Source organism: Equus przewalskii, chromosome 29 (genome assembly GCF_037783145.1).
Source record: "Equus przewalskii isolate Varuska chromosome 29, EquPr2, whole genome shotgun sequence".
NCBI classification, from domain to species: domain Eukaryota; kingdom Metazoa; phylum Chordata; class Mammalia; order Perissodactyla; family Equidae; genus Equus; species Equus przewalskii.
In genome coordinates this window covers 28,056,368-28,082,386 of record NC_091859.1, presented here as the reverse complement: position 1 = coordinate 28,082,386, position 26,019 = coordinate 28,056,368, and the positions used below count along the sequence as shown (strand labels likewise).

Below are 26,019 nucleotides of genomic sequence, written 5' to 3'. Positions count from 1 at the left end.
GGCAGCACAAGAGAATCCTTTGGGGGTGTTGGAATTGCTCTATGTCCCATTTGTTGTGATTATTACAAGAATTTATACATGTGTTAAAATTAATTGAATGATACAACCCAAAAAGTGAATTCTACTATATGTAAATATTTAAACATTTAAAAGTCAACAAGTCAAAATTTGAAGCTTACCTGATAATATGCCTTTAATAAATTATGTGTCACCAAAAGGAAGCCTGTTTAAGAAAAAATTAAAATAAAACAGGTATCCCAAATATTTATGATACAGCAACATTTGTGTTTCCTGAGGTGAAGCACTCTTTCTAATTGTGGAAGTTTGGAATAGGAAATTTGTGGAAATCCAGGAGACCGCAAGGAAATTACCTTGTCAGCATGTATCAAATGTCTTGGCAGAAAAATAGTTCTCATAAGGCCAGTTCTTCATTCTCTGAAGAAACAACCAGCCTCTTCTGTTAAAAGAAGTTGTTCCTAGAATACATCTAGTTGATAGCCCTTTGGAATTTGCCCTGAATTTGTCACATGCAAAACCAAGGGCTCTGTGTAAAAAGTAAAAAGTTGGCTTGGTAGAATATGAGAAGGGTTGATGACATGACAGCAACTCTTGTTGCTAATCAGAATATATTGCATTGCATGCATGTGTGTGTGTGAGTGTGTGTGTGTGTGTGAGTGTGTGTGTGTGTATTTAGAATCTCCTGTACTTAACTGTTTGTTTGTTTTATTACCTATTTAATGATACGTTCACATGGTTCTGTAGGTGCCAAGGCTTCTGGTTATTAGAATACGCCAGTCGGGTGCCCATTTTAATTGATCGATGCCGAGGGCCATATTGGTTATTGAATAAGTTCAATATAAGCCGTGTACGAATATCAAGTGAGGAATCTCCCTCTGTTTTGTCTCCTGGCCCTTCCGTTGTTTTCTGTAACCTGCACCATCGAGGCAGGGGACTTTTCAACATTGGTCTAGATGAAGTTGCAAAGAGGTGGGTATTTTAATTACTTCCAACAGTGTACAGCAATGCAGCACAGGGAAATCTTAGCCCCGCTCTGTCTGTGACATCCCTCCAGCCTTCCTCTGAGGGCTTTATCTTCCCCTTGTGCCCCTCACCTCTGGCAGTCACGCTGAGAGTCAGCCCGCCCCCTCCTCATGTTTGCTCCGGACCACTTCCTCACCCTGCGGCGCGTGGGGGACCCTGCAGCGTCACACCGTATGCCCCAGGCTATGAAAGGCCTCAAGACAAACCTGGCAAATCTTCCAGTTTTTCCAGCAGTTGTTCTAGATAGTAAACGTTTAAAACATCACTTTTCTGTGACACCTTAACCCGGATGTCACTTGGGTCTCCCTAGCCTGGGGGTTCTAACCTTTAACCTGGGATGCGCAGAACACCAAAGTGCCCATGGATACATTTAAAAAGATTTCATGTACTTAGCTGAGAAAAAATTATGCCTTTATTTTCACTAACCTGCAACTGAAATCGAGCATTTCCTTCGATTGTGAATGTCGGCCGCAAATCACAAAAGTAACTTCAGTATCCGTGACTTCATCAGCAGCAGAGATCAGATGTTTTCATATCACATTACAGTGGTCACAGATATCTCACATTTTTTTTTAAGCTCATTACTACTTCGTTACAGTAACTATTAAACCTGCTGATAATTCTTATTACTTGAGAAAGAAGCATATATATTGCTGTATCACAAATTTGGGTTTTCCCCCCAATATACTGGATGGCTTTCTTTTCTTTAAAATTTTGTAATTGGTTGTCTTTATAATATATTTTTTAAGCTTTTAAAAGCATTATTCTGGGAGGAGGTCTATGGGCTTCACCAGACTTCCAAGATATTTATATCACAAAAAAGGTTAAGATTCCTGCCATCTGCCATGGATTTGGAGATTCAAATAAAATTAACTCACCTTTCCCTCATCCAGTATCCCCTCCGAAAGTCCTACAAATTCCTGATGGCTTGCATTCCATTTCCAGTGCCCACGGAACTTTCTATCTCAGTTGCTTCTCTCCCCAGTCCTGGGTGTTCAAAATGGGGAACATGGTCTCCTTCTCTTACTTTCCCTCAAACACGTTGACACATCGTGTCTTTGGATCCAGAGGGAAAAGTAGGTGGAGACTAGAAGGGGCCAAGAATGGTGGAAGACTGTGAACTGAATATTGGACATCCCAGTTCTTGAAACGTCTCTGAGGCTCACCTGCCACGGGGAAAGAAGTTCTCTGGGGCGAGTGGCAGCCCCTGCTGTTGAATCTTTCTCCTCCTCACATAATGTTCCTGGGCTGCTGCCAAACCCCAGGATCCCAGTTCATCATTTACTCAGACCCATTTAAGATTTTCCTGCTCTCATCTCTGCCCATTCCATCTAAGCACAGAAGACTTTGATTTCTAAACAAAGAGTTTTCTCCCTGAGGGGAACTCTGCTAGCAATGAAAGGAACTATTATTTTTCTTACCTTCCTGCACACTTTACACGAATTTGAAGGTAAAGCAAGAAACTTGTAAGATATTTTGAGCTCATTGTGGATGCCTTTGAGTGTTCCCTCTCCTTTAACATCAGAATTCCTGTGGGAGTGTTTGAAAACATTGCTTTAGGACTTTAATGAAGACAAAAACTGATGGAGGGGATTATATGTGTTTAAAATAAAATCCAAACTCCATTACGATGTCTCCAGCCTCTTCAGGCCAGTCCCTCCATTAGTCTACTGCATTCCAGCCACATTGACCTTCTTTCAGTACTTAGAATACTCAGAGCTCCTTTCAGCCACAGGGCCTTTGCACCTGCTGTTGCCTTTGCCCAGGAGGCTCTTCTGCATTCTCTCCACTGCCTTCAGATGCCATCTTCTCAGTGAGGCTTTTCCTGATTTCTCTTCCTGCTGCCCTCCCCACCTCTGTTGATCTTTATCCCAGCACCTCTGTTGTTTCCTTCATATCACCATATCTAATTATTTTATTGGTTACATTTTAATATCTGTTTTACCCACTGGACTGAAAGCTCCGTGGTGATGGGGACCAGGATTGATTGGTTCATTGGTGCATCCCCAGCACACAGCACAGGGCTGAGCTTTTAGTAGGATCGAATTAAGTACTTACTGAATGAATGAGTGAATTGAGCGTAAGGTGCACCCCTCACAGGAGTGATTCTGTTTCCAAAAGGGATTTCTGAAGCTCTAAAAGATTCCTTATCAAAGGAATGAAGTTATGATAGCAGAGATAGGCATAGGGTTGATCTTTTAGATCAAGGAGAGCTTCTTCTGTGACATTTCTTCCAGTTAGAGCATCTGATCTGCCAACTCAGAGGGCTGACGGGACTCTTTTTGGAGAAGGGAAAAAAAACTGAAGAGAAAAGATGACCTCTGGGGAGCCCTTTGTATGGTTTGAACAGCCAGAGAAATCAGTTTGAAGAAGCGAGCTATATTCAAGAAATATTTAGTTTCTAAAATTCTAGGTTCACAACAGCAAAGAAAGATTGCTCAGTTTGCCACGTATTAGAAAGTCAAAGACCTAGTCCTTGAAAATTGTATGATGACTTTTGGGTTGATTGTCTTTTAAACAAAATTTTATTCTTTAATTCACAGGTTGCAGTTTTTATCCCCGTGAACACACATGGCTTTGTTACGAAAAAGTAAGATTACAACTTTTGAAAATCGTGATTAAAAATAGATACTTTGCAGGACTGTTTTGATGCTGTCTTGGCTTTTTTTGAAATCTCTGATTTTCATGGATAGTTTTCCCACAGATAATTCTTGGCATCGTCACGTCAGAATGATTCCCATGCAAAGTTGCTATGGATTTTGTTTAGAGGTGGATTTATCACGAGAGGGGTCATGCATTTCTACAAAACTTGCAAATATAGTTTATTTTCTCATTTAAAATAAATATTCATGTATTCCTGTCTGATTTAGCATTTGTAATTTTGTATTCTTATTCTTAAAGAGCCACCTCAAATTATATAATGTTCAGAACCCACTGAAACCTGGATTTGCCCCGATTGTAGAAACAGTTTATGAATCTGGGGAAAACCTTGATAACCTAATTGTGTTACTGTTACCCTCAGGGCAGAGTTGCCTGATGCAGCGGATGAAAAGACAAGATATCCAGTTAGATTAATTTCAGATAAACTATGAGTAATTTTTTAGTATAAGTTTATCCCAACTATTGCATGGAACATAATACTAAGAAAAGTGTCAGATGGTAATAGACATCGGGCTGCTTCCCCAAACTGGCTGTGGCAGGTGAATGTTAATCAGATGTGTTGATAAACTATAGAACTTTGCCCGTTATTTTCTGCTTCTCTGTAGTTTCATTTTAAACTGAGTCTAGTACCTGGTTGTCTCTGGATGAATCTGATAATGTAGAAAGGCAGAGAAGAGCTGGATGTCAGTAAGGTAGAATCATTGAACCTCAGAATGTAGCTGTGGAAGGCATCTGTGGAGACGGCCCACCTCCTTCCTTTCACAAATGTGAAGACGTAGGCCCAGGGACCAGAAAATAGATCCGTATGAGGCTGATAAATGTAAATATCTTGGTGCACAAAAATAATAAATAGCACACAACAATTGTAAAGTCTTTATTGGGCCTGCATTGCCTTTGTTAATTCTCAAAACACCCCCGTGAAGTAATGATTATTATTACAGTCCCCATTTAGCAGATGAGCAAACTGAGGCTTAGGAACATTAAGTAACCTGTCCAAGGCCACACATCTAGGAGGTGGAAGAAACAGGTTTGGAGTCATTTCAAATCCCAGCCCTTTCCCCTTCGACCAATGTCTTCCATACTTCAGGCATTTGTGCACCGCAGATGGCAGTGGCCACAGGTGGCAATGTGCCACCTTCTCAATTTTTCACCAACTGTGTTCATTCTATCCTATGCATGACTTACTATTTTCTTTACATTGACTCATTTTAAACATTCTAAGTGTACTTTATAATAGAAAGTGTATATTCTTACTGTAAATAGAGTAACAGTTATCTCCTATCATAAAAAGAAGGTGATTGTACATCTATACATGATTAGAATAATGTTATTCAATTCTGGGTAGCTTGTTTCTGCCTGCCTGCATGTGAAATTCGGACTGATTCCTCACACTGTGATTTAATGTTACTTAATGCTATGAACATGAACCTCCTAAGTCATCTCCTGTACAACCAGTGGTCTTTGCTCCCTACCTAGGAAAACACTGTTCTACACCATTCTACTTCTCACTAGGTCCCAAGGGCAAAGGTCACTGTTCTGGAACAGATGGTCCTAGAGGCTTAGAACTAGAAGAGGTATTGGGGTCTTCTAACCTCTTATGCAGGGCAAGAATCTTCTGTATGTCACCCTTGACCAGTGGTTGAGTTAACCAGAAGCAGCTGTGTTATAAAAGCTAAGAACACGTACCCATCATAAGCAGTGGCTCATCACACAAAGCGTTCATTACGGAAGTGGCTCCAAAGGCAGCATCATATAGTCATTAAGGTGGTGGCCTCTGCCATCAGCCTGCCTGGGTTTAGCCCGGGATCTTCCTTAAACTACATCAGTGTATCCTTGAGCATCCACAATATGTCAGGTCAACTCTTTACTCCACATGCTACGTGCTTAAAGAAAGGTCCCAGCCCACCACTCCTGTGTGTGTCAGGGAAGGCACCTGCTCACTGGCTATTCTAAACTTCCCACAATTTCACCTTGGTGGGTTAAACTGGAACACGTTTCTATTTTCATTTCAGTTAATCAAGTGTTGCTGTTCCTTCTCATTGTGACCCTCTGTGGGATTCTGTACAAGAAAGTTCAAAAAGGGACTGTGCTCAGGAATGAAACAGGTACGCTAAGTGAATAAGCCAGTCACAAAAAGACAGCTACGGTATGATCCCACTTATACGAGGCACTTAGTCACGATCATAAAGACAGAAAGCGTAATGGTGGTTGAATGGCTGGAGCGAGGGGAAAAGGGGGATTACTATTTAACGGGTATAGAGTTCCGGTTTTACATGGGGAAAAGAGTTATGGGGATGGACGGTGGTGATGGTGGTACAACAGTGTGAAGGTATTCAATACCTCTGAACTGTGCGCTTAAAAAGGGTTGAGATGGTAAATTTTATGTTATGTATTGTACCACAATAAAAAAGAATGAAGCAGGTAAGCAGGAATGTAATCTATCAAGATGGGAGACTAGGAATGTGGTTTAAATGTGTTCCCTTGAGTCCTTTCAGTAGGTGGGTTCAGAGACAAACAAAAATTGGATCAGCTCCAAAGACCTGCTTGTAGCATATCCACTGAAGGCTAACTTTTGAGTTGTGTTCTAGAATGATCTCTGCTACTGAACTTTAGCACCTACACGAATCACATGGAGGGCTTGTAAAAACACAATACTGGCACCAGGTTTTGAGTCCATAGTTTTGGTGTGGGGCCTGAGAATTTGCATTTCCAATAAGCTCCCAGTTGATGCTGATGCCGTTGGTTCATGGACCACACGTTGAGTGGCCTGCTCCACCTGCATCTCTTTGGAATCTCTCAACAATTTTGCTTATGAAAATTGCCTCTCTCTGTTCTCCCTGCTGGTCCCTTCCCCCCAGCACACAAACAGCATCATAACTCTCAACTTAGAAAAAGACCCTTTCTTGGCTCTATATCCCCTTCCCCTTGCACTGAGGACTTCCCTCCTCAGGGCTGAATTGCTCCAGATGGCACCTTCACAACCTCCAAACACGCAGAGCCAACCCACACAAAAATTAACAGGCACTGGTAATGTGTTTATTATACTTTTAATTTATTTACTTTTTATATTAGTCAAGCAAATATACTCATTTATGAAAAATACAGAAGAGAATAATATTACCCGTAGCTGTATCAGCCAAAGACAAATACAGTTAATGTTTTGATGCATTACATATATTAATTCCACACTTTTTTTTTTCTTTAAGATTTTATTTTTCCTTTTTCTCCCCAAATCCCGCCAGTACATAGTTGTATATTTTAGTTGTGGGTCCTTCTAGTTGTGGCATGAGGGACGCCGCCTCAGTGTGGCCTGACGAGCGGTGCCCTGTCTGCGCCCAGGATCTGAACTTGCAAAACCGTGGGCCGCCGAAGTGGAGCGCGAAGTTAACCACTCAGCCACCGGCCGGCCCCCTCCACACTTTTTTTTTAAGCCAGAGACTTAGGCACTGGATACACAACAGTGAACACAATAATGTCCCTGCTCTCACAAAGGCAACTTTTTTAAATATAAAAAATTCATTGAAAAAGCTAATAAAAACGTGTATAATCTGGTCTGCGTGAACGTCAGGAACATCTGGAAAGAGGATGATTTCCACACAAAGACGTGTATGCAAATGTTTATAAGGCGTTATTCGTTGCAGACCCAAACTGGAAATAATCCACATATGAACCAACTCAAATAGATAAGCAAAATGCAGCATCTCCTAATAATGGAGTATTTTTCAACAATAAAAATGGAACAAACTACTAATACATGCTACAATATGGAGAAACCTCACAAACGTTATGCTAAATGAAAGCAGCCAGACCCAAACACCACATACTGTATGATTCCGTTTATATGAAATTTCTAGAAAAGGCAAATCTGTGGAGATGGAAAACAGATCAGCGGTTGCCTGGGGCTGGTCGTGGGGGTGAAATGACTGCAACCCAGCTTACGGGAACTTTTTGGGGTGATGGAAATGTTCTAAAATGCGATTGTGATGATGATTGCACAGCTCTATAAATTTACTAAAAATCCTTGAACCGTGTACTTACAATAGGTAAATTTTAAGAAATCTGTATTATAACCTGGGCTGCCATAACAAAAACCACAGACTAAGTGTCCTAAACAACCGAAATTAATTTTCTTGCAGTTCTGGAGGCTGGAAGTCTAAGATCGAGGTGTAGCAGGGCGGGTTTCTCCTTGGCTTGCAGATGGCTAGTCTTCCCCCTGTGTCCTCACCTGACCTTTTCTCTGAACTCGCATCCCCTTCTTCCTAGGACACTAGTCGTATTGGATTAAGGCCCTGCCCTAACGGCCTCGTTTTAACTTAATTGCCTCTTCAAAGGCCCTATCTCAAATACACTCACATTCTGAGGTACTAGGGGTTAGGGCTTCAACATAAGAAATTTAGGGGGACATAGTTCAGTCCGTAACAGTATCTAAATTATGCCTCAATAAAACGGTTTTAAGAGAGTGAGAGAGAGAAAGAGAAAGGAAGTCATACAAGGTCAAATGTTGTCTGAACTTCAAGCTCTTTCCTCCCCACACTTCACGCCCTGCCCATAAACCAACACATTCGGTCAGCTGATCCCACTGCAAACTGCTTTCTCCATGGAAAGAAACAAGCAGCTTTTATAACAACTAACAACTGGTAAAAGACTGTAAGGAAATGCGCATCCTGAGTGATTAATCAGCCATATACTGATAAACAAACTGTTTGGACCACATGAATGGATCCAATATCACATTTTTATCCCATTCTGTATCCCGTTCAGATACTGTTAAAATAAAAAAAAGAATCAGCGTTGTGAAATACCACTTAAAAAACATAGTGTTGACATGGAAAGATGTCTGTGGTATGTTAAGTGGAAAAAGTAAGTTGCAGAAGATTGTGAAAAGTATGATTTCATTTTGGTTTTAAAGTGACACATACGTGGTATTTATCGTTTTGTGTTTACATGAAGAAAGGTTTGAGAGGCGCACAGCACGCTGGGAACAGAGGTCTACCTTTGGAATGGGGTGGAGAGTTCTGCAGGAGATAATCACCGTTTACTGATACTCTTTGGTTTGGACTGGAATTTTTTCAAGGAGTGCACAATAATTTTTTAAATAGACTTTATTTTTTTAGAGCAGTTTTACGTTCACAGCAAAACTGAGTGAAAGGTGCAGAGATTTCCCACACACCCACTTCTACCCACTTCTGCTGTACCTGGTTAGCATCCCACAGCAGAGTGGTACTTTTGTTACAACTGATGAACTTATACTCACACATTATCACCCAGGGTCCACAGTTTACATGTGGGTCCACTCTTGGTGCCATATATTCTGTGAGTTTTGAGAAATGTATAATGACATTCATCTACTATTATAGGATACAGAATAATTTCACTGCCCTGAAATTCCTCTGTGATATGCCTATTCCATATTAATTTTTATAATTTTAAAAACATTAATTTAAAGAACTAGTGTCGTAAGAGACTGTCCAGAGGCCCTGTGAAGTCATGTGCTGACGGAAACATGGCACCATTCCGTGTAATCTCCTGATAATTTCCTTGTGATTAGCAAGCTGGGGATTCACTCTTGGCCCATTGGGCTGAAATGAGTTTCTATGTTTGGCTAAAATAATTCTAATTTGAAATGGGATTCAGAGATTTGGCGTTGGGAGAGCAGATGTTTACCTCTTCTATGGGTGGGCATGGTTGATGAGAGTTGCTTGTGGGGATGGACTAAGGCAAGGTAATAAATTTCCAGTCCATTCTGCTATCTGCCATGATGTTCTCTAGAGATTTTATGGGCGCCAAGTAGCTTCCCGTAGCCAAACCTTTTAATAGGTTGGTTCAGGCACCAGTTGGCACAATGGATCCAAATAGTACAGTGGGTGAGTCCCAAAGAAACTGCAAGGGCGGAGCATTGGTGAAGAATTTACAGCTGAAAAACCTTCCCACCCTTTCTCCAACGTGCCTTCATCCATCATTCTGACCAGGGAAGACTTCTTGGCGGAGAGCAGTGTTTTGGGCTTGGGTTAGCTCCCAGTTTCTCTGACTGCCAGAGGCTCTTAAGTGAGGCAGTGGGGCCGGCCCGGTGACGCAGCAGTTAAGTGCGTACATTCTGCTTCGGTGGCCCGGGGTTTGCCGGTTCGGATCCCCAGTGGGGACATGGCACTGTTTGGCAAGCCATGCTGTGGTAGGCATCCCACATATAAAAAAAAGTAGAGGAAGATGGGCACGGATGTTAGCTCAGGGCCAATCTTCCTCAGCAAAAAGAGGGAGATTGGCAACAGTTAGCTGAGGGCTAATCTTCCTCAAAAAAAAAAAAAGAAGTGTGGCAGAGTGATGTGTCTGCAGCAGAGCTGTAAACCCAGGGTTTGACCTTCTCTTGGGGTGCGGCTCTTTCATGGGTTCACCTTCCTTCTACCTCATTCTGCCCATTGCCTGATGAAGACCTCTACCTGAGCTTGACAGCCAGGTACTGCCCCAGGTCTTTAACCCTTCCCTCCCTCTTTGCCTGTAGGAGCAGCCCACGAATCATTCCTCCAGGGCCCTGTGCTCTAAGGCCAATGCATCAGTTCGGTTTAGTTCACTTCAGTAAACTTTGATGAAGAGCTTGCTAGGTGCCAGACTCAGTGGGGATAATACAGTGAGCTTACAGTCTAGTGGAGGAGGCAGACACATGAGTAGATTCTTCCCACGCAGTGTGGTGAGTGCTCAGATAGAAGTATCTAACAAATTCATCCATCCATCCATCCATCCAAGAGGAATTAAGAATCTACCATGTTCCAGGCACTGGGCCAGCTGCAGAGGATAGAGATGAACAAGATACTGTCCCAGCCCTCCTAGAGCTCCTAGTGTAACAGGAGAGAAAGGAAAGACATGCAACAAATAAACTGCAGTGCAGCTGGTAAATCCATCCACAAGTGAGGACAGAGAGAGCATGGACGAGGGGGTGCACTAATTTGTGTAGGGAGCTATTAAAGGCTTCCCGGAGAATCTGATATCTGTACGGCATCTGGAATGAATACATAAACGTTAGCCATGCAGGAAAGGATGGAAAGTGCATTCCAGGCCTCAGAAACAGCATGTGCAAAGGCACTGAGATAAGGGACAACATGGTGCAGTGTTCAGGGAACCAGGAATAGTTTGTGGAATTGCTGGAATAGAAGGAGATGAGGCTAGAGAAGTGAGCAGGGACTGGATCATGAGGGACCCTGTGTGCCAGGCAAAGGAATGTGATTTTACCTTAAAGGGCCCACTAGAGAACTGTAAGCAGTGAAGAAATGCAGTCAAATGTGCATTTTAGGCAGATCACTTCACTGCCTGCAGGTAACATGCCCCAGATGACAATTTAGTCTGAAAGGAACAATACCTTAAGAAATATTTTCTTTTCTGTTTGTAACGATGACCTATGTTTACTTTAGAGAATTTGGAAAATACAAGAAACAAAAATAAGGAAATTAAACTCACTCATAGGGGCTGGCCCGATGGCATAGTGGTTAAGTTCATGTGCTCCACTTCAGCGGCCTGGGGTTCACTGGTTTGGATCCTGGACTGGACCTACATGCAGCTCACCAAGCTGTGCTGTGGTGGTGTCCCACACAGAAGACCTAGAAGGACTTACCACCAGGATATACAACTATGTACTGGGGCTTTTGGGAGAAAAAAAAAAGAGGAAAGTTGGCAACAGATGTTAGCTCAGGGCCAATCTTCCTCAAGAAAAAAGAAAAGGAAAAAAACCCACTTATAATTCCATAAATAGACATAGATCCATTTAAAATATGTATGCATCAAATTGGGATCAAATACCAGAGAGAATTTTGTATTCTTTTCCCCCTTAACATTACACTATGCGTGTTCTCTCATGTCAGTAAATATACTGTGAAAACAAAATTATTCCAGTGGTGGAAATTTGGAGGCAAGTTGGTGGAAGAGATATAGGAGGAGAACAAGGCCCTTCAGGGTTTCTTTTCTTTTCTTTTTTTGCTGAGGAAGAGTTGCCCTGAGCTAACATCTGTGCCAATCTTCCTCTACCTTTTAGTATGTGGGCCACCAGCACAGCACGGCCGCTAACAGAGCAGTGTAGGTCCACACCCAGGAACTGAACCTGGGTTTTTGAAGCATAGGGTGCTAAACTTAACCACTAGGCCACTGGGGCTGGCCTTAATGTTTCTTAAATTACACAAAGCACAGCATCTGGTGGTTAGTTTAATAAATGTTTTTTGGATTAAATATTCGCTAGAACTACCCTGGGTTTCAGTGATAGATATTTTGCAAAAAGGTATCTGTAAAGAGAGGGAGAGCTTTAAGTAAAAATTAGATGGACATTTGATAGCAGATACTCTACCTACTGATAATTATTATTCCTCATACCTGAAAGTTGCATTGTGGTACCAAAATATGATATTATGACATCAGTATTTTATATCATAGCCAAGGGTTAAAAGAATAATCCATTCTTCATCTCGTGTGTTAGTCATGCTCTTTCATTTACCTCCTTTCTCTTGCTGTCAACTTCGGAGACACTTGACTGGAAGGTGGATAAGAGAAGGAGGATGGCCAGCGGTCTATTTTATAGCAGGATAAGCAAGGGAAATATTCCAATTCGGGGGAGAGTTGAGGAGTTGAGGAATTGTTGAATCAAATGAGGCTTTTCAGTTCTTCACATATTTTTCTACTGTGTGTATATGGTTAGGCTATCCGATTGGCTTCTGTAAGAGAGCTGCAAAATAATAGTGACTTAAGCAAAACAGAAGTTTATTTTCTCTCTCCAGAGAAAGATGGTGTGTCAGTTCCACCATCATCCAGATCAAGATTCCTTCTATCTTATGGTTTTGGTGTCCTGAATAGGCAGCTTCCATCTTGGGGTCCAAGATGGCTGCTCTAACTCCTGTCATCATATCAACATTCCAGCCAAGGGGAAAGGGGAAAGGAAAAGGCGAGGGTAAACAAATTCCTTTTAAAGGCAAACCCAGTAATTGCACACATCCTTGCACTAACATCCCATTGGTCAGTATAGGATCCCATAGAGCTGCAAAGGAGTCTGGGAAAAGCATTCTTAGTGATCAGCTATGTGCCAGCTAAAATTCCAATGTTCTGGTTCTAAGAGAAGGAGAGACTGGATTGGAGAAGAGCTGGCACTCTCTTCGACATTACGCTGTCTTCCCCAGGAGTGTGGGAGACAGGCTAAAGTGGCTCTACCGTGAAATTCCTTCATGTTCCAAGACCCTGATTTTGATGTTTCCAGATGATGACTCCGAGATTCCTGAGGAGACGGAAGACGAGATTCCTGTGGTGATCTGTGCAGCAGCAGGGAGAATGGGCGCTACCATGGCCGCCATCAATAGCATCTACAGCAATACTGACGCCAACATATTGTTCTACGTAGTTGGGCTCCGGAACACTCTGACCCGAATACGGTAATTCGTGGACTATAGACTTTGGAGTTTTCTGCTTTCTTTTAATCTTCCTTATCTTTCCTTAAATGGGTTCCCTTCTTTTTTTGGTTTGATAAATGTCGTTCAAATTAATGAGGGGATGACCTGAGGTTTACTCGGTGACCTGACAAATGTGTTGTCTAGCTAAGGAAATTTCAGCCAGGCCCCATTAATCTGGTAGAATGCATCATTCTGCAGAAGCGAATTGTCTAATTAACTAAAGAACCCCAATCCGTAAGCAGTTTATATGAAAGTCTTTCCCTCTCAAATGGTTTCTCTTTTTTCTGCTTTCTTAACCTGAGAGAATATTAATATTATATAATCATTTTAATATGGCTCAGAATCATCACTAATTATAATTTTTGAACTGCAAAGTGATCTTTAACCTATGGCACACCACACTGAAAAATAAACTGGAGTTGGACTTAGAAGAAATAAACAGAAAATCCCTGAGCCCAAAAATCATCAGGAAAAAACTGATAGATCTGACTGCATAACATTTTAAAACTTTTAAATGATGAAAAACACTGTAAATGAAATTAATCCCACAATAAATCAGGCAAAATATTTTCAACACGTATTATAGATGAAAGATTGCTATTCAAAATATATGAAGAATTCTTACAAAGAAAATTTAAACATACAAGCATCTAGAAGAAGAATGAGCATGGAATGCAAACAGACAATTCAAGAGGAAAAAATACATTTGGTCAATAAACATGAGAAGATGTTGCATGTAACTAACAGGGAAATGCAAATTAAAACAGTGACGTATAGTTTTTCAAGCATCAGGATGGTAAAAATTCAATAGGACAACACTCTATCTAGTGCAGGAAAACAGACAGGCTTATTCCTTGTTTATACGATGTACACTTTGTAAATTGGTAAAGCATTTTGAGAGGGCAGTATGGCAATATCTATTAAAATATTATATGCGTATATAGTTTGACTCGCCATACCATTTCCACTGTTAAGAATCCTTACTACAGAAATTCTAGTACATATTACCAAAATATATGTCCAACAGTGTTAATGTCAGCATTATGTGAAATAGTAAATAAATTGCTAAGTGCTTAAATGGCCATCAATGGAAGAATCTTTAAATGAACTATGGAATATGATCTGGCTATTAAAGAAGAAAGAAGGCAGTCTGTGTACACTGACATTGACGATCTCCAAGGCATATTGTGAAGTGGAAAATGCAAGTTGTAGTACACCTCGTATGTATGATCCACTTTATGAATGTCTTGGTCCGTCAGGCTGCTGTAACGGAATGCCACAGACTGGGTGGCTTATGAACGACAGAAATTTATTTCTCACAGTCCTGGAGGCTGGCATGTCCAAGATCAGGGTGCCACGTCAGCAGATTCCACGTCTGGTGAGGGCCCACGTCACTGTTCATAGAGGGCCGCCTTCTTGCTGTGTCCTCACATGGCAGAAGGGGTAAGGGATCTCTCTGGAGTCTCTGTGATAAGGGCACTAATCTGATTCATGACAGCTCCACCCTCATGACCTAATTACCTCCTAAAGGCCCCCTTTCCAAGTACCATCACATTGGGGATTAGGTTTCAACATCTGAATCTGAAGGGGACACAAACACTTGGTCTATAGCAATGAAAATCAAAAACCCCAAACTATAAATGTGTACATGTGCATATATGTGTTTCTGTAAAGAAAAAGACCTGGAAAGATCTCCAGCTGTTAACAATAACTATCTCTGGGGAGGATGGAGGAATTGGGGAAAGCAGTGATGAACGGAAGGAAGTTCAAGGTACTTCAAGTATTTCCATCATTCATAAGGCGAATGTGTTTATGTGCGACTTTTAGAATTAGATATTTGGCCATAGCACCATAGGAGGTACTGAGATCTGAAAGGCATTTGCTCCTAATCTAAGTGTTCCTTGGCTGCTGTTTCAAGGGCTAATGTGCACTTTCTAGTCTTTCTGTCTCATTTCTCGCTCTTTTATCATTTATTACTGTAGATTATTCACTTAGCCTGCTGTTAACAGCTCTTTAGTTATCCGTGGTTATGAAAACCAGATAACCAAACCCAAAAGGAGGGCATGTGTAACGTGCTGAGTAAGGGTTTGTACTTGAACAGAAGGCATGAGCTCCAGGACTTTGCGACATCTGAGTGGGCACAGGTTCCAGTTCTTGGTTGTCTAGTCCACCAACCTGGTTTTAAAATATTTTTTAAAACTCTTTTCATTGAAATATAACACAAAAACAGAAAATTGTATGAATCGCATGTACACTTAGCGCACCATCACAAAGTGAACACACCCAGGTAACAACCACCACCTCCACACTGCGGATGGCCGGTCTTTTCAACTTCATCCTTCCAGCCAGTGTTCAGGTGTCTCAGTGTGGTTTTCATTTGAGGTTCCTTTATTTCTAATGTGATCGAGCACTTTTTCACACATTTCTCAGCCATTTGTATGTGCATGTTCAAGTCTCTTGCCTATTTTTCTGTTGGTTGTCTTTTTTTTTTTCTTATTGGGATGACTCGTTTCCTCCCCCAGCTTTATTGAGATATAATTGACGTATAACCTTGTGTAAATTATTGATCTTCATGGTTTAAATTTTGCAGATCTAAATTTTATTTGGAAGATTTCATTCTTTTGTTGATTTCTAATCAACAACAAATTCTACCATTTATGGTTTTAGTCATTGGAAATTTTATTTTGAGATTATTTCTACCAAGAATCTTATTATGAATTGGATAAAAGACAGAAGTTCTGTAAGACTGAGAAAACGTAAGTGGAGAGGGCGTGGGAAAGGAGGAGGAGGAGGCGGGGATTGAGGATAGATGGGGAAGATTGAGTGACAGAGACGAGGAGACAAGGTAAGTTCAGACCATCCTTGGAGTCAGAACAGCAGAGTAAAAATGCCTTCAAAGTAGAAGGTTCAGAATCTCCTGCTCCGTAACATTACAGAGCTGTTGGCACATGACACAGACAGTACCGGCAACCACAGATGCTGCTTTATTAGAAAGAAGGAACACTTTTTGTTTTTCTAGTTTCCTGTGGAGATTATGTGGATCTGGGGAGATATTTGGTTATTACTATTTCGCTTCATTTCCTTTGCAGAAAGAGTTATGTGAATGGAAAAAAAAAAAAAAGGAACGATTTGAAGCCAGACCAGATGGGGAAAAAAGTCAGAAGGATTTATAGACTAAACTCTACTAAGGTTCCACACCTCTTATTTTTAACTTTCCAAGGAGGCAACACATTGACTCTGAGGCAATAGGCAAATTGAGGAAAGGTTGGAGGTGTGTACCAGAGGTTTTTTTTTTTTTGTCATCTCTTTAGAAAATGGATCGAACATTCTAAACTGAGAGAAATAAACTTTAAAATCGTGGAATTCAACCCTACGGTCCTCAAAGGGAAGATCAGACCAGACTCATCGAGGCCTGAATTGCTCCAGCCTGTGAGTAGGAATCGCGCATGTGCTGGGGACGGTTCTCAGTGAGACCCTTGGGCAGTGTGGAGCACTAGCCGCCGGGAAGCAGACAGAATATTTTTGAAGGCTCACCGTGTTAGATCTCCACCACACTCTGCTTATTTATAATTTATGAACCGCCTGCTGCAGAAAGGGTTTAAGATGGTTTACATAAACATACTGAAGCTATGAAAGAAGAAATGAAGCATAAGAAAATGTAGGATGCATTTGCGTGTGTGAATAGACCTGTGGGGTCGGGGGAAGGGGACAGGCAGTGAGGCCAGGGACAAATATTCCCAACCTACAGGCTGTGTGTCCTGTGACTGTATATTAAATTTAGTTCGGAGGATGCCAGCAGCTAAGGAAAAATAGTAGCATGATGGATTATATACTTTATAGTATCGACTAAGATAATATTTTCAGGAGACACCAACTTTTTCCCTGTAATGAGGAATCTTGAGGTATTTTACTGCAGGAATTCTTAGGACAGGGCCCCTCTCCAGCATAAAGAGTGGTGTTTTTGATGGCAGGTTTACAGAAAATGCAGCCACCTTCCACGTATGATTGTTACTTAAATCCATCCTTGAAAATTTTCTAAATTCTAAGCCCTCTATCGAATGGCGTGATCTTTTCCCAATTCCAGATATTTATTGTCAAGGGTGCTAGCTGAGTTGGGACTTTGGCTAATAAAACTTTAAGACTCTCGCTCCCAGCCCATGCTCCTCTGACTTTCTTCTGGTTCAAGGAGCTAAGAGATTGAGCTTGTTGCTGGCATGATGAGTGTGTGTGTGTAAGCCTGATTTAGTTGACAGTAATCACATGACTGAGCGGAGAGGAAGGCAGGCAATTTGTGGCCTGGAAGATGATATGTAAGCCTCTGTGACACCCACGGCAGCAGTCCACAGAGATGAAAGCGGCCACAGTCTCAGCAGTGGGGGGTTTGGATCTGGGAGAAACGCCGACCTGTTCTGGTTTCAATCTCAGGGCCCAGGTGGGTCGGGCACCAGGAAGCTCAGGAGAGGCATCTCTGCAGCCTCTGTTTTATTCTGCTCCAAACCTGGAGCCGAGCCGAGGCCATGGTCAAAGCCGACCCTCCAGCACCCCAGGAAGACACTGAGCCAAATGCCTCTTCCCCACCATCCCTTCTTTTGTTGTTTTAACAGCTGAACTTTGTTCGATTTTATCTCCCTCTGCTTATCCACCAACATGAGAAAGTCATCTATTTGGACGACGACATAATTGTACAAGGTATACTCGCCGACCGCCAAGAACGCTCAGAGAAGGAGCAGCTGATAAGTAGAACGACTGACTCTCTTCATTTTCAAAAGAGCTAGCTGCCCAGGGATTCTGACTGCTTAGTACAGTGGGGAGTATGGTATTGTTGTAAATTCGGGATTATTTTGATAACAGGTTGATACTCACTTTCCAGGACAATCCAGGTGACTTTCTGAGAGCCACGCTCTGATTGTTGAAGTCTGTAATAAATAGCTTGGTAGGCTTTCCTTCCTCTGCACCCCTAAAACGTAAGAGAATGAAGTCTCCCTGATGACACTCTTGGAAGTGAGCTAAGTTTTGGTGTGTAAATGTTGCCTTCTCTCTCCCCATGCAAATCAGATAAGTATTGGTGTGGTACCTACACAGCAGTAGAAATAAAGAAATTTGACCAATGCTCATCTGAGCTTATTAGCAAATGGCTTTTTAAGTCGACATGAGCTATTCTTATTGTGCAAATTGCCAAGCTGCTTGAAATCAGCGATCACGTACTTTTCCTCTGTAGCAAAATCAGGGACCATTGAAGCTCCATCTAGCCCTAACTAAATGCTATAATATTTTAACTCCTGGTGTTTCTAAATTCAGGTGACATCCAAGAACTGTATGACACCACCTTGGCCCTGGGCCACGCGGCAGCTTTTTCAGATGACTGCAATTTGCCCTCAGCTCAGGACATAGACAGACTCGTGGGGCTGCAGGTGGGCACCTTGTCTCAGAAATCCTACCTTTACCCTGTGACTCTCGCCCTTGCTCCAGCCTGCAACTCACAATGAGGGTAACCTACACCTTCAAGAACCCTCCAGCCCAGACTGCTGGGAGGCAGAACGGCACAGGGGCCTGGGCTTCTGACTCACAGCCCAGCTCTGCTCCTTACTAACTCTGGGGCAAGTTACTTAACCCTGCAAGGCCCACTTTCTTTCCCTGAAACACGGCAACAATAATATCTGTTCTGTTGTGTTTTTGTGAGCTGTGATGAAATAACGTGCTATCAAAGTGTCCAGTATGGAGTAAATGCTCCAGAAATGACAGTTGTTATCTAGACTGCTCATAGCCACACACCACGTCAGAGATGGTGTTTTCTGTAAAAGAGACTCACTGAAGATTTGGTTCCATTTTCAGAGTTTTCACCATTGCTTTTTCCCCCTTTTCAGTAGAGGAAAATAGTGATTTTGTTCAAGGGTAAAAGAGCTCCTTACCCTGGTGGAAATGAGGAAAGTTGAACCTGTATGTAATACCGAAACCAAAAGAATGGCCTTAAGATACTATTAAGAATCAAATGCTGTTCTTTTTGTGTTTGTGTGTGTGAAGATTGGCCCTGAGCTGCCATCTGTGGCCAATCTTCCTCTTTTTGCTTGAGGAAGATTCACCCTGAGCTAACGTCTGTGCCCATCTCCTGTTTTGTATGTGGGGCCCACCACAGCATGGCTTGATGACCTGTGTGTAGGTCTGCACCCAGGATCCAAACCTGTGAACCTCGGGCTGCCAAAGCGAGTGCCACCGGGCCAGTCCCTCAAATGCTGTTCTTCAAAAAAGTTCCAGGAAATAATTTCATATGTGTGGCATTTAAGATGTGGCACACATTAAGGCCTAGGTTCTGGGGCCAGACCAGACTTTATCAAAATCTTGGCTGCATCACTTAGTAGCTTTGTGACCTTGGGCAAGTTACTTAACCGGTCGTTTTCTCCCTCATTTGTCAAATAGAAGTAGTAACAGTACTTCCCTTGCAGAGTTATTGAGAGAATTAGCTTAGTTAATCCATGTAAAGTTATTGCATGCAATTAATGAGGTAACGTGTGGAAAGTTCTTAGAACAGTGCCTGGCACATAGAAAGTGCTCAAGCATTTCCATTCTTTCTGTGTTGTATTTGAGCATCACACCGAGGTGGATTATGACAGCTATATGGGTGAAATAGCATGTCCTGCCTCACATTACATTCATTCAGCAGCTACCAACTGAGTGCTTACCACGTGCCTGACACCGTTTTAGGTACTGGTAATACAGTAAACAGGACTAAAACTCTCGCCTTTGTGTAGCTTACATTCTAGTGGGAAGAGAGGGTCAGTAAACAAGTGAAATATTTAATAGAGGACAAGGGCGGAGGTGGGGCTGTGTTTTAAATTGGGTGATTAGGGAAGGTTCCACTGAGATGGTGTTGCTGAGCCTATACCAGAAAGAATCGAGGGACCCACCTAAGCAGATATTTAGGGGAAAAATATTCCAAGAAGAGGTAACAGCAAGTGCCAAGGTCCTGAGGCAGGGGTGTGTCTGATGTATTAAATGAACAAGGAGGTCAGTGTGGCAGAGGGATCAAGGGGAGAATAAGAGAAGTTGGAGAGGTAGTGGGGGCAGGTGGTGGAGGGCATGGCAGGCCATTTTGGGAACTCTGCTTTTACTCTGAATGAGATGGGAAGCCACTGGAGGGACTTTGAGCAGATGAGTAACAGAGAGACCAAGTGGGGCTGAAAAGGGTGGAGGAAGGGACACAGGTTAGGAGGGGCTTGCAGAAATCCAGGGAGTGGTGATTATGGCCTGGACTAGGAAGGGAGCAGTAGAGGCAGCGAGCAGTGGTTGGCTTCTGGGTATATTTTGGAAGATGGGACCCACAGGATTTGCTGACAGATCTGGATGAAAAGCGAGAAAGAGGAGTCAAGGATGACCTAACTACCCTGGGGTATTTGCCTAAGTAACCAGAAAGATGGAGTTGCCACTAACTGAGGTGGGGCAGGTTGTGGGGGAGCAGGTTTGGGACAGGATCGGGATCAGTCTTGGGATGTAAGTTGGAGCTGCCTTATGATGCATCCAGAAGGAGACATCATGAGTTGGCAGATGTAGCAGGAGTTGGAAATGCAGAGGAGAGGTCCAGGCTGTCTCCATGGGTAGTATTCAGAGCCAGGAGACCAGAAGAGGCTGTCTAGGGAGCTGGTGCTACAGAAAGGAACAGGTGCTGGCAATGAGACTAGGGGCACTCAGCTTCTAGTGGCTGGGGACACAAGGGGAAATCAGCAAAGGACACTAGGAAGTGGCCAGTGACACAGGAGCAAACCCAGAGATAGATAGTGCACAACGGTTTCCATACAATGGTCATTTTCCAGAAACAAGATCCATCAGTCCAAAGCACGTGTGTCCTGTTCCTTTGCAGAATACATACATGGGCTATCTGGACTACCGGAAGAAGACCATAAAAGACCTCGGCATAAGCCCCAGCACTTGCTCTTTCAATCCTGGCGTGATTGTTGCCAACATGACAGAATGGAAGCACCAGCGAATCACCAAGCAGTTGGAGAAATGGATGCAAAAAAATGTGGAGTATGTGTAGACCTCTCTACCATTTTTCCATTTTGCTTGGGAACTCAATTATTCAATTAATTTTCTATGCATAGCTCAGGGGTTAGAAATATTTCGCAGACTTCTGAAGTCAAATTTTCTCACGGGGGCACTGCTGAGAAAGAAGAGGGCAGGAGATGAAAATTTATTGTCAAAAGATACATCAGAGGGAGGGAGAGCCTGCGGAATCCCTCATTATCCAAGCTTTTTTCTAAGATAGTGTTTAATAATTTGACTTTAAAACTCCCAGAATGCTAGTGAGCCTTTCCTACTGAAAATCATTTATCTTAGTCGAGTTTCTCCTTCTTGTATAGATTTGTTTCTAAGGATTATTTTAAAAAGTCAACTTTGTCTTTTAAGGTTGAATTTTAAATAACTTATCATTTTTCATTATCAAAGTTTTAAAATAGAGAAAATAGAAATTAACACAACCACTATTATCATGTCATTGCATTTCCCACCCATCTTTTTTTATCTGGATATTTTTTAATACCATCATAACTTGAATTTTTAAGTAAAGTTACTCTAAATAATGTAGGATCCGAGTTTGATCTTCTTATGTTTGCCATAAAAAAGGCTGAGAATTGGGGGCTGGCCCCGTGGCCGAGTGGTTAAGTTCACGCGCTCCGCTGCAGGCGGCCCAGTGTTTCGTCAGTTCGAATCCTGGGCGCGGACATGGCACTGCTCATCAAGCCACGCTGAGGCAGCGTCCCACGTGCCACAACTAGAAGGACCCACAACGAAGAATATGCAACTATGTACCTGGGGGCTTTGGGGAGAAAAAGGAAAAAAAATAAAATCTTTAAAAAAAAAAAAAAAAGGCTGAGAATTAAAATGGCAAAATGCCAACCCTGTGAGTCTAGGCAAAACACGGGAGTTCATGGTGTTCTGACAATTCTGTGGAGGTTTGACAACTTTCAAAATAAAAAGTTGGGGAAAATGAAAGACTATAGTCTTATTATATAGTGCGACTGTCTTGCATCTTTTAAAACTTTTAGATTCGACTTTATCCCAGTCTGTGGGGCTCCAGACCGAGTGTTGCTTTCCTATTCCATTTCTTAGGGAAAATCTCTACAGCAGCTCCCTGGGAGGAGGGGTGGCCACCTCCCCAATGCTGATTGTGTTCCACGGGAAATACTCGACCATCAACCCCCTGTGGCACATAAGGCACCTGGGTGAGTATTTCAGAAAAACAACGCAAATGTGCATTTTATGGACCCAGCGAGGGCTAAGGTGAGGACAGTGTGCTGGAGCACCAGGTTCAATTGAAATCCTCCAGGTGACCTTGGACACGTTATTTAACCCTCAGTGTTCAGATTCTGCAAATGCAATGGATAAAAATGCCTACCTGAGGGGCATGTTTCTAGAAATTCATGAAAAGCCCTTAGACTCAGGCTTAGCATACAGTATGTGCTCGATAAATATTAACTATTGTTAAGACGGAAATTTCACTGTCAAAACTTCTTCACGTGCCTTTACTGCCCTCTTGCAGCAGCCTACAGTGGACAAAACCAAATGAATTAGCATAATGGCTTATGACGAAATTTGGACAGCTGGCAATTTATCTTTTAAAAGGAAGTTGTTTACTGACTGCTCACTACATGAGTCCCGTGGCAGTCTTTTATTCACTCTTCACTACAGGAGGGCAGGCTCTAGGGTATGGATCACAATCCCAACTCTGCTATTACCTATGATCTTGGGCAAGTTACTTGACCTCTCTGTGCCTTAGTTTCTTCATTTGTAAACTGAGCTAGTAGAACCTTACAAAGTTTTTATAAGGAATAAATTACCTATACATGTAAATTTCTTAGAACTGAGCCTGGCACAGGAGACACTGACATTCATTCAGACACATGGCCACAATCCATTAGCTAAAACAAGTTGGCCAGACCTGTTTAGAAATTTAGAGGGGGCGCCGGCCCCGTGGCCGAGTGGTTAAGTTCGTGTGCTCTGCTGCGGCGGCCCAGGGTTTCACCGGTTTGGATCTTGGGCGCCGACATGGCACTGCTCATCAAGCCACGTTGGGGCAGCATCCCACATGCCACAACTAGAAGGCCCTGCAACTAAGATATACAACTATGTACCGGGGGGATTCGGGGAGATAAAGCAGAGAAAAAAAAAACAAGGCTGGCAACAGTTGTTAGCTCAGGTGCCAATCTTAAAAAAAAAAAAAAAAAAGATTTAGAAAGGTTTTGAATTTTAAAATGGTAACGTGTTATACTTGTTATACGGTACCCCGACTGGGACCTAGGTTTTACTGCCAAAGAAGTTATTAAAAATCCTTTCGTTTTCAGACATTTTGAGATTATTTTAGAATTGGAGACATATTTACCAGGTGTCCACTCCATTGCCAAGAACTGGGCTAGGTTCTGGTGACAAAGATGAACCTTATTTCTGATTCTTAGAACAACCCTGCAAGGTGGGATGGCCCTTACTCTCTCTTTCAAAGTAAAAGACAGACAAGACTGTGGAAGCTGGATTCTGGTCTCCTCTGAATGATTCTGTATAGATTTGCTTCTGCCTCATTACCTGAATCTTCCCTGATTTTCCCGAGTATCTGTGTGCACATAAGAGTGACACAGGGAAGTCAAGGACACTAGTGTTCCATCTGAATAGATTTATAATAATGTTGGGTTCACTGTTAGGTCAAATATCAACATTTCCATGTAATGAATGTGCAGAAAATCCTATCAAAGTAGAATATCTATAAAAAATGTGTAGGAACAGCTCTGAGGAGCTGAGATCGGTAAGGTTAGAACATTTTATGATCTTGGAACAGAGACTGAGAACTACATTTTATGAAACACCTAACTTATTGACAAGCAGGGAGGGGCAGAACCTTCCCAAGGGGAAGAAGTCATTTTTCTTCGTAGAACAGGGCTAATATCTGTGCTGACGGTTTTGAATCAGGGACGGTCTGCAAAGCAAATCTACACAGAAATCATTTGAAAAATGATTCGGTTTTGGAAGCAGAAAGCAATGTAACAATAATGGGTATGAAATTTGGGTCTAAGCAGCTAGGCTTAAGATTTTAAAAATTTATGAAACACACTTAGCTAAAAGCAAACTGCAAGTCCCTACAGAGCCCTCAGTCACGGAGCCGAGAGACGATGTCCGACTTAGTGGGGTCTGCTCATGTGAAGGCACCTCCTTTGCAGAGATTCTGTGGAAGCTGATAATTATTCAGTTAAGCTCCGATTGCCTCAAAACACCTAGCTCTTCTTCTGCAGCCGCCTTCACAGTTATGTTTATTATGAGTAACAGAAGACAGGGTTTTTGGTTGTTTCTTTCTTACATCATAGGTTAAACTAGAATAACATAACTCTAGCTATTCACCCCTCTTTTTACTCGATGGACTTTCGATTGTTTTTTTAAAAATATCAAATTCCCTTTAATAGAAAGAAAATTTAACACCATACAGGTTATTAAAAAAAAGACTTACATTCACAAGCTCTTAATGTACTTCTGGAAGAGATATTCTAAAAATATTCTAAGCAATGACAATATTAGGGTAAATGCACAGTCTCTAAGTGACTACTTATGAGGGGAATAATATTCAAATGGAGACGGTTGTTTGTTAAAAAGTAGATCTTATTCTTAGTTGCATTTCATATGGTATAAATAAGACCACTTAAAAGAAAATGTTGCCATATTAAGGAGGGAAAATGTAGAGAAACAAGAACTTTTATAAACTCCGTGTGGGAGGGAAACTGATGCAAGTGCTTTTGGGGACAATTTGGCAATCTCTTATCAAAATGTAAAAGGCATGCGCCTTTCAATCTAGCAGTTTCCCCTACAAGATTTTATCCTGCAGATATATTTGTATACATGCACAAGACGTGCAGAGAAGACTGCTCATTGTAGCCTTGTTTATGCTAGTGAAGGGACAGGAACAACCTAACTGTCCTTAAGAAGGACAGTTAATAAATCATCATATGTCCACTCTATGTAGTCATTAAAAGTAATTCAATAAATCCACATGTGCTACTGTGGAAAGTTCCCTAAGACAGTAATTTTAAAAGGCAAAGTACAAAAGATATATACACATATACATATACATACATACAAGTAGAACGTCACTGAAGGATTTCCTGAGACACTCTTTACGAGTGGTTATTTGGAGATTTAAGGGGGTGTAAATTCCTCATTGTGTACCCTTTGATTTTTGTTTTTTTACAATGAACTTGTATTCCATTTTTAATATAAAAATTTTATTTTCTAACAAGCCTATTATTTTCCTCTAAATGCAATGAAGGCTGGAATCCAGATACCAGATATTCGGAGCATTTTCTGCAGGAAGCAAAATTACTCCACTGGAATGGAAGACACAAGCCTTGGGACTTCCCTAGTGTTCACAACGACTTATGGGAAAGCTGGTTTGTTCCTGACCCTGCAGGGATATTTACCCTCCATCACCACAACAGCTGATAGAACTCGACATCTGAAATATTTCCTGTATAAAGATGTGGAATTGTCCATTTGCAGCCTACTATAACACCGTTCTTTATGAACAGTACCTTTGAACCATACGATCCACAACATAAAACCCAAAAACTACTGTGTGCAAATAGTACTTGGGATCACATGGGTATTGCGTTACTTCCTTAAGTACAAGGGGTAATTATGGAAATGAAGGTTACGTGAGTGAAACATATTGCTGGAAAGAAAGAAACCCAGCTAGGTTTCAGCAGTCAATGTGCTTAACTCTGAATGGCAGTTGTATCCACAGATTTTTAAAATTTCTAAATGTATTTTTCACATGTAGTATTTTTTAACAGGTTACCAATCTTGCCTTTTGTAGAATATGTTACATTTAAAACACGGATGCCTGAAAAAATAAAATATTCATAGATTTTTTAATCATTTT

At 41.8% G+C, this 26,019-nt stretch overlaps 1 protein-coding gene across 4 annotated transcripts in view; it reads left to right on the top strand.

Moving 5' to 3' along the window:
• GLT8D2 (glycosyltransferase 8 domain containing 2) overlaps positions 1 to 26,012 on the top strand; it is a 42,610-nt gene extending 16,598 nt beyond the window's left edge. For all 4 annotated transcript variants that reach the window (XM_070600755.1, XM_008536900.2, XM_070600758.1 and 1 more), the window contains 9 exons: positions 3,585 to 3,631; positions 5,715 to 5,807; positions 12,926 to 13,097; positions 16,427 to 16,544; positions 17,720 to 17,804; positions 18,414 to 18,526; positions 20,968 to 21,134; positions 22,215 to 22,327; positions 25,408 to 26,012. In XM_070600755.1, coding sequence (XP_070456856.1) covers positions 3,613 to 3,631; positions 5,715 to 5,807; positions 12,926 to 13,097; positions 16,427 to 16,544; positions 17,720 to 17,804; positions 18,414 to 18,526; positions 20,968 to 21,134; positions 22,215 to 22,327; positions 25,408 to 25,580 — 1,053 coding nt within the window. In that variant the 5' untranslated portion in view covers positions 3,585 to 3,612 and the 3' untranslated portion in view covers positions 25,581 to 26,012. The remainder of the gene's footprint in view (positions 1 to 3,584; positions 3,632 to 5,714; positions 5,808 to 12,925; positions 13,098 to 16,426; positions 16,545 to 17,719; positions 17,805 to 18,413; positions 18,527 to 20,967; positions 21,135 to 22,214; positions 22,328 to 25,407) is intronic.
• Positions 26,013 to 26,019: the final 7 nt, after the last annotated feature.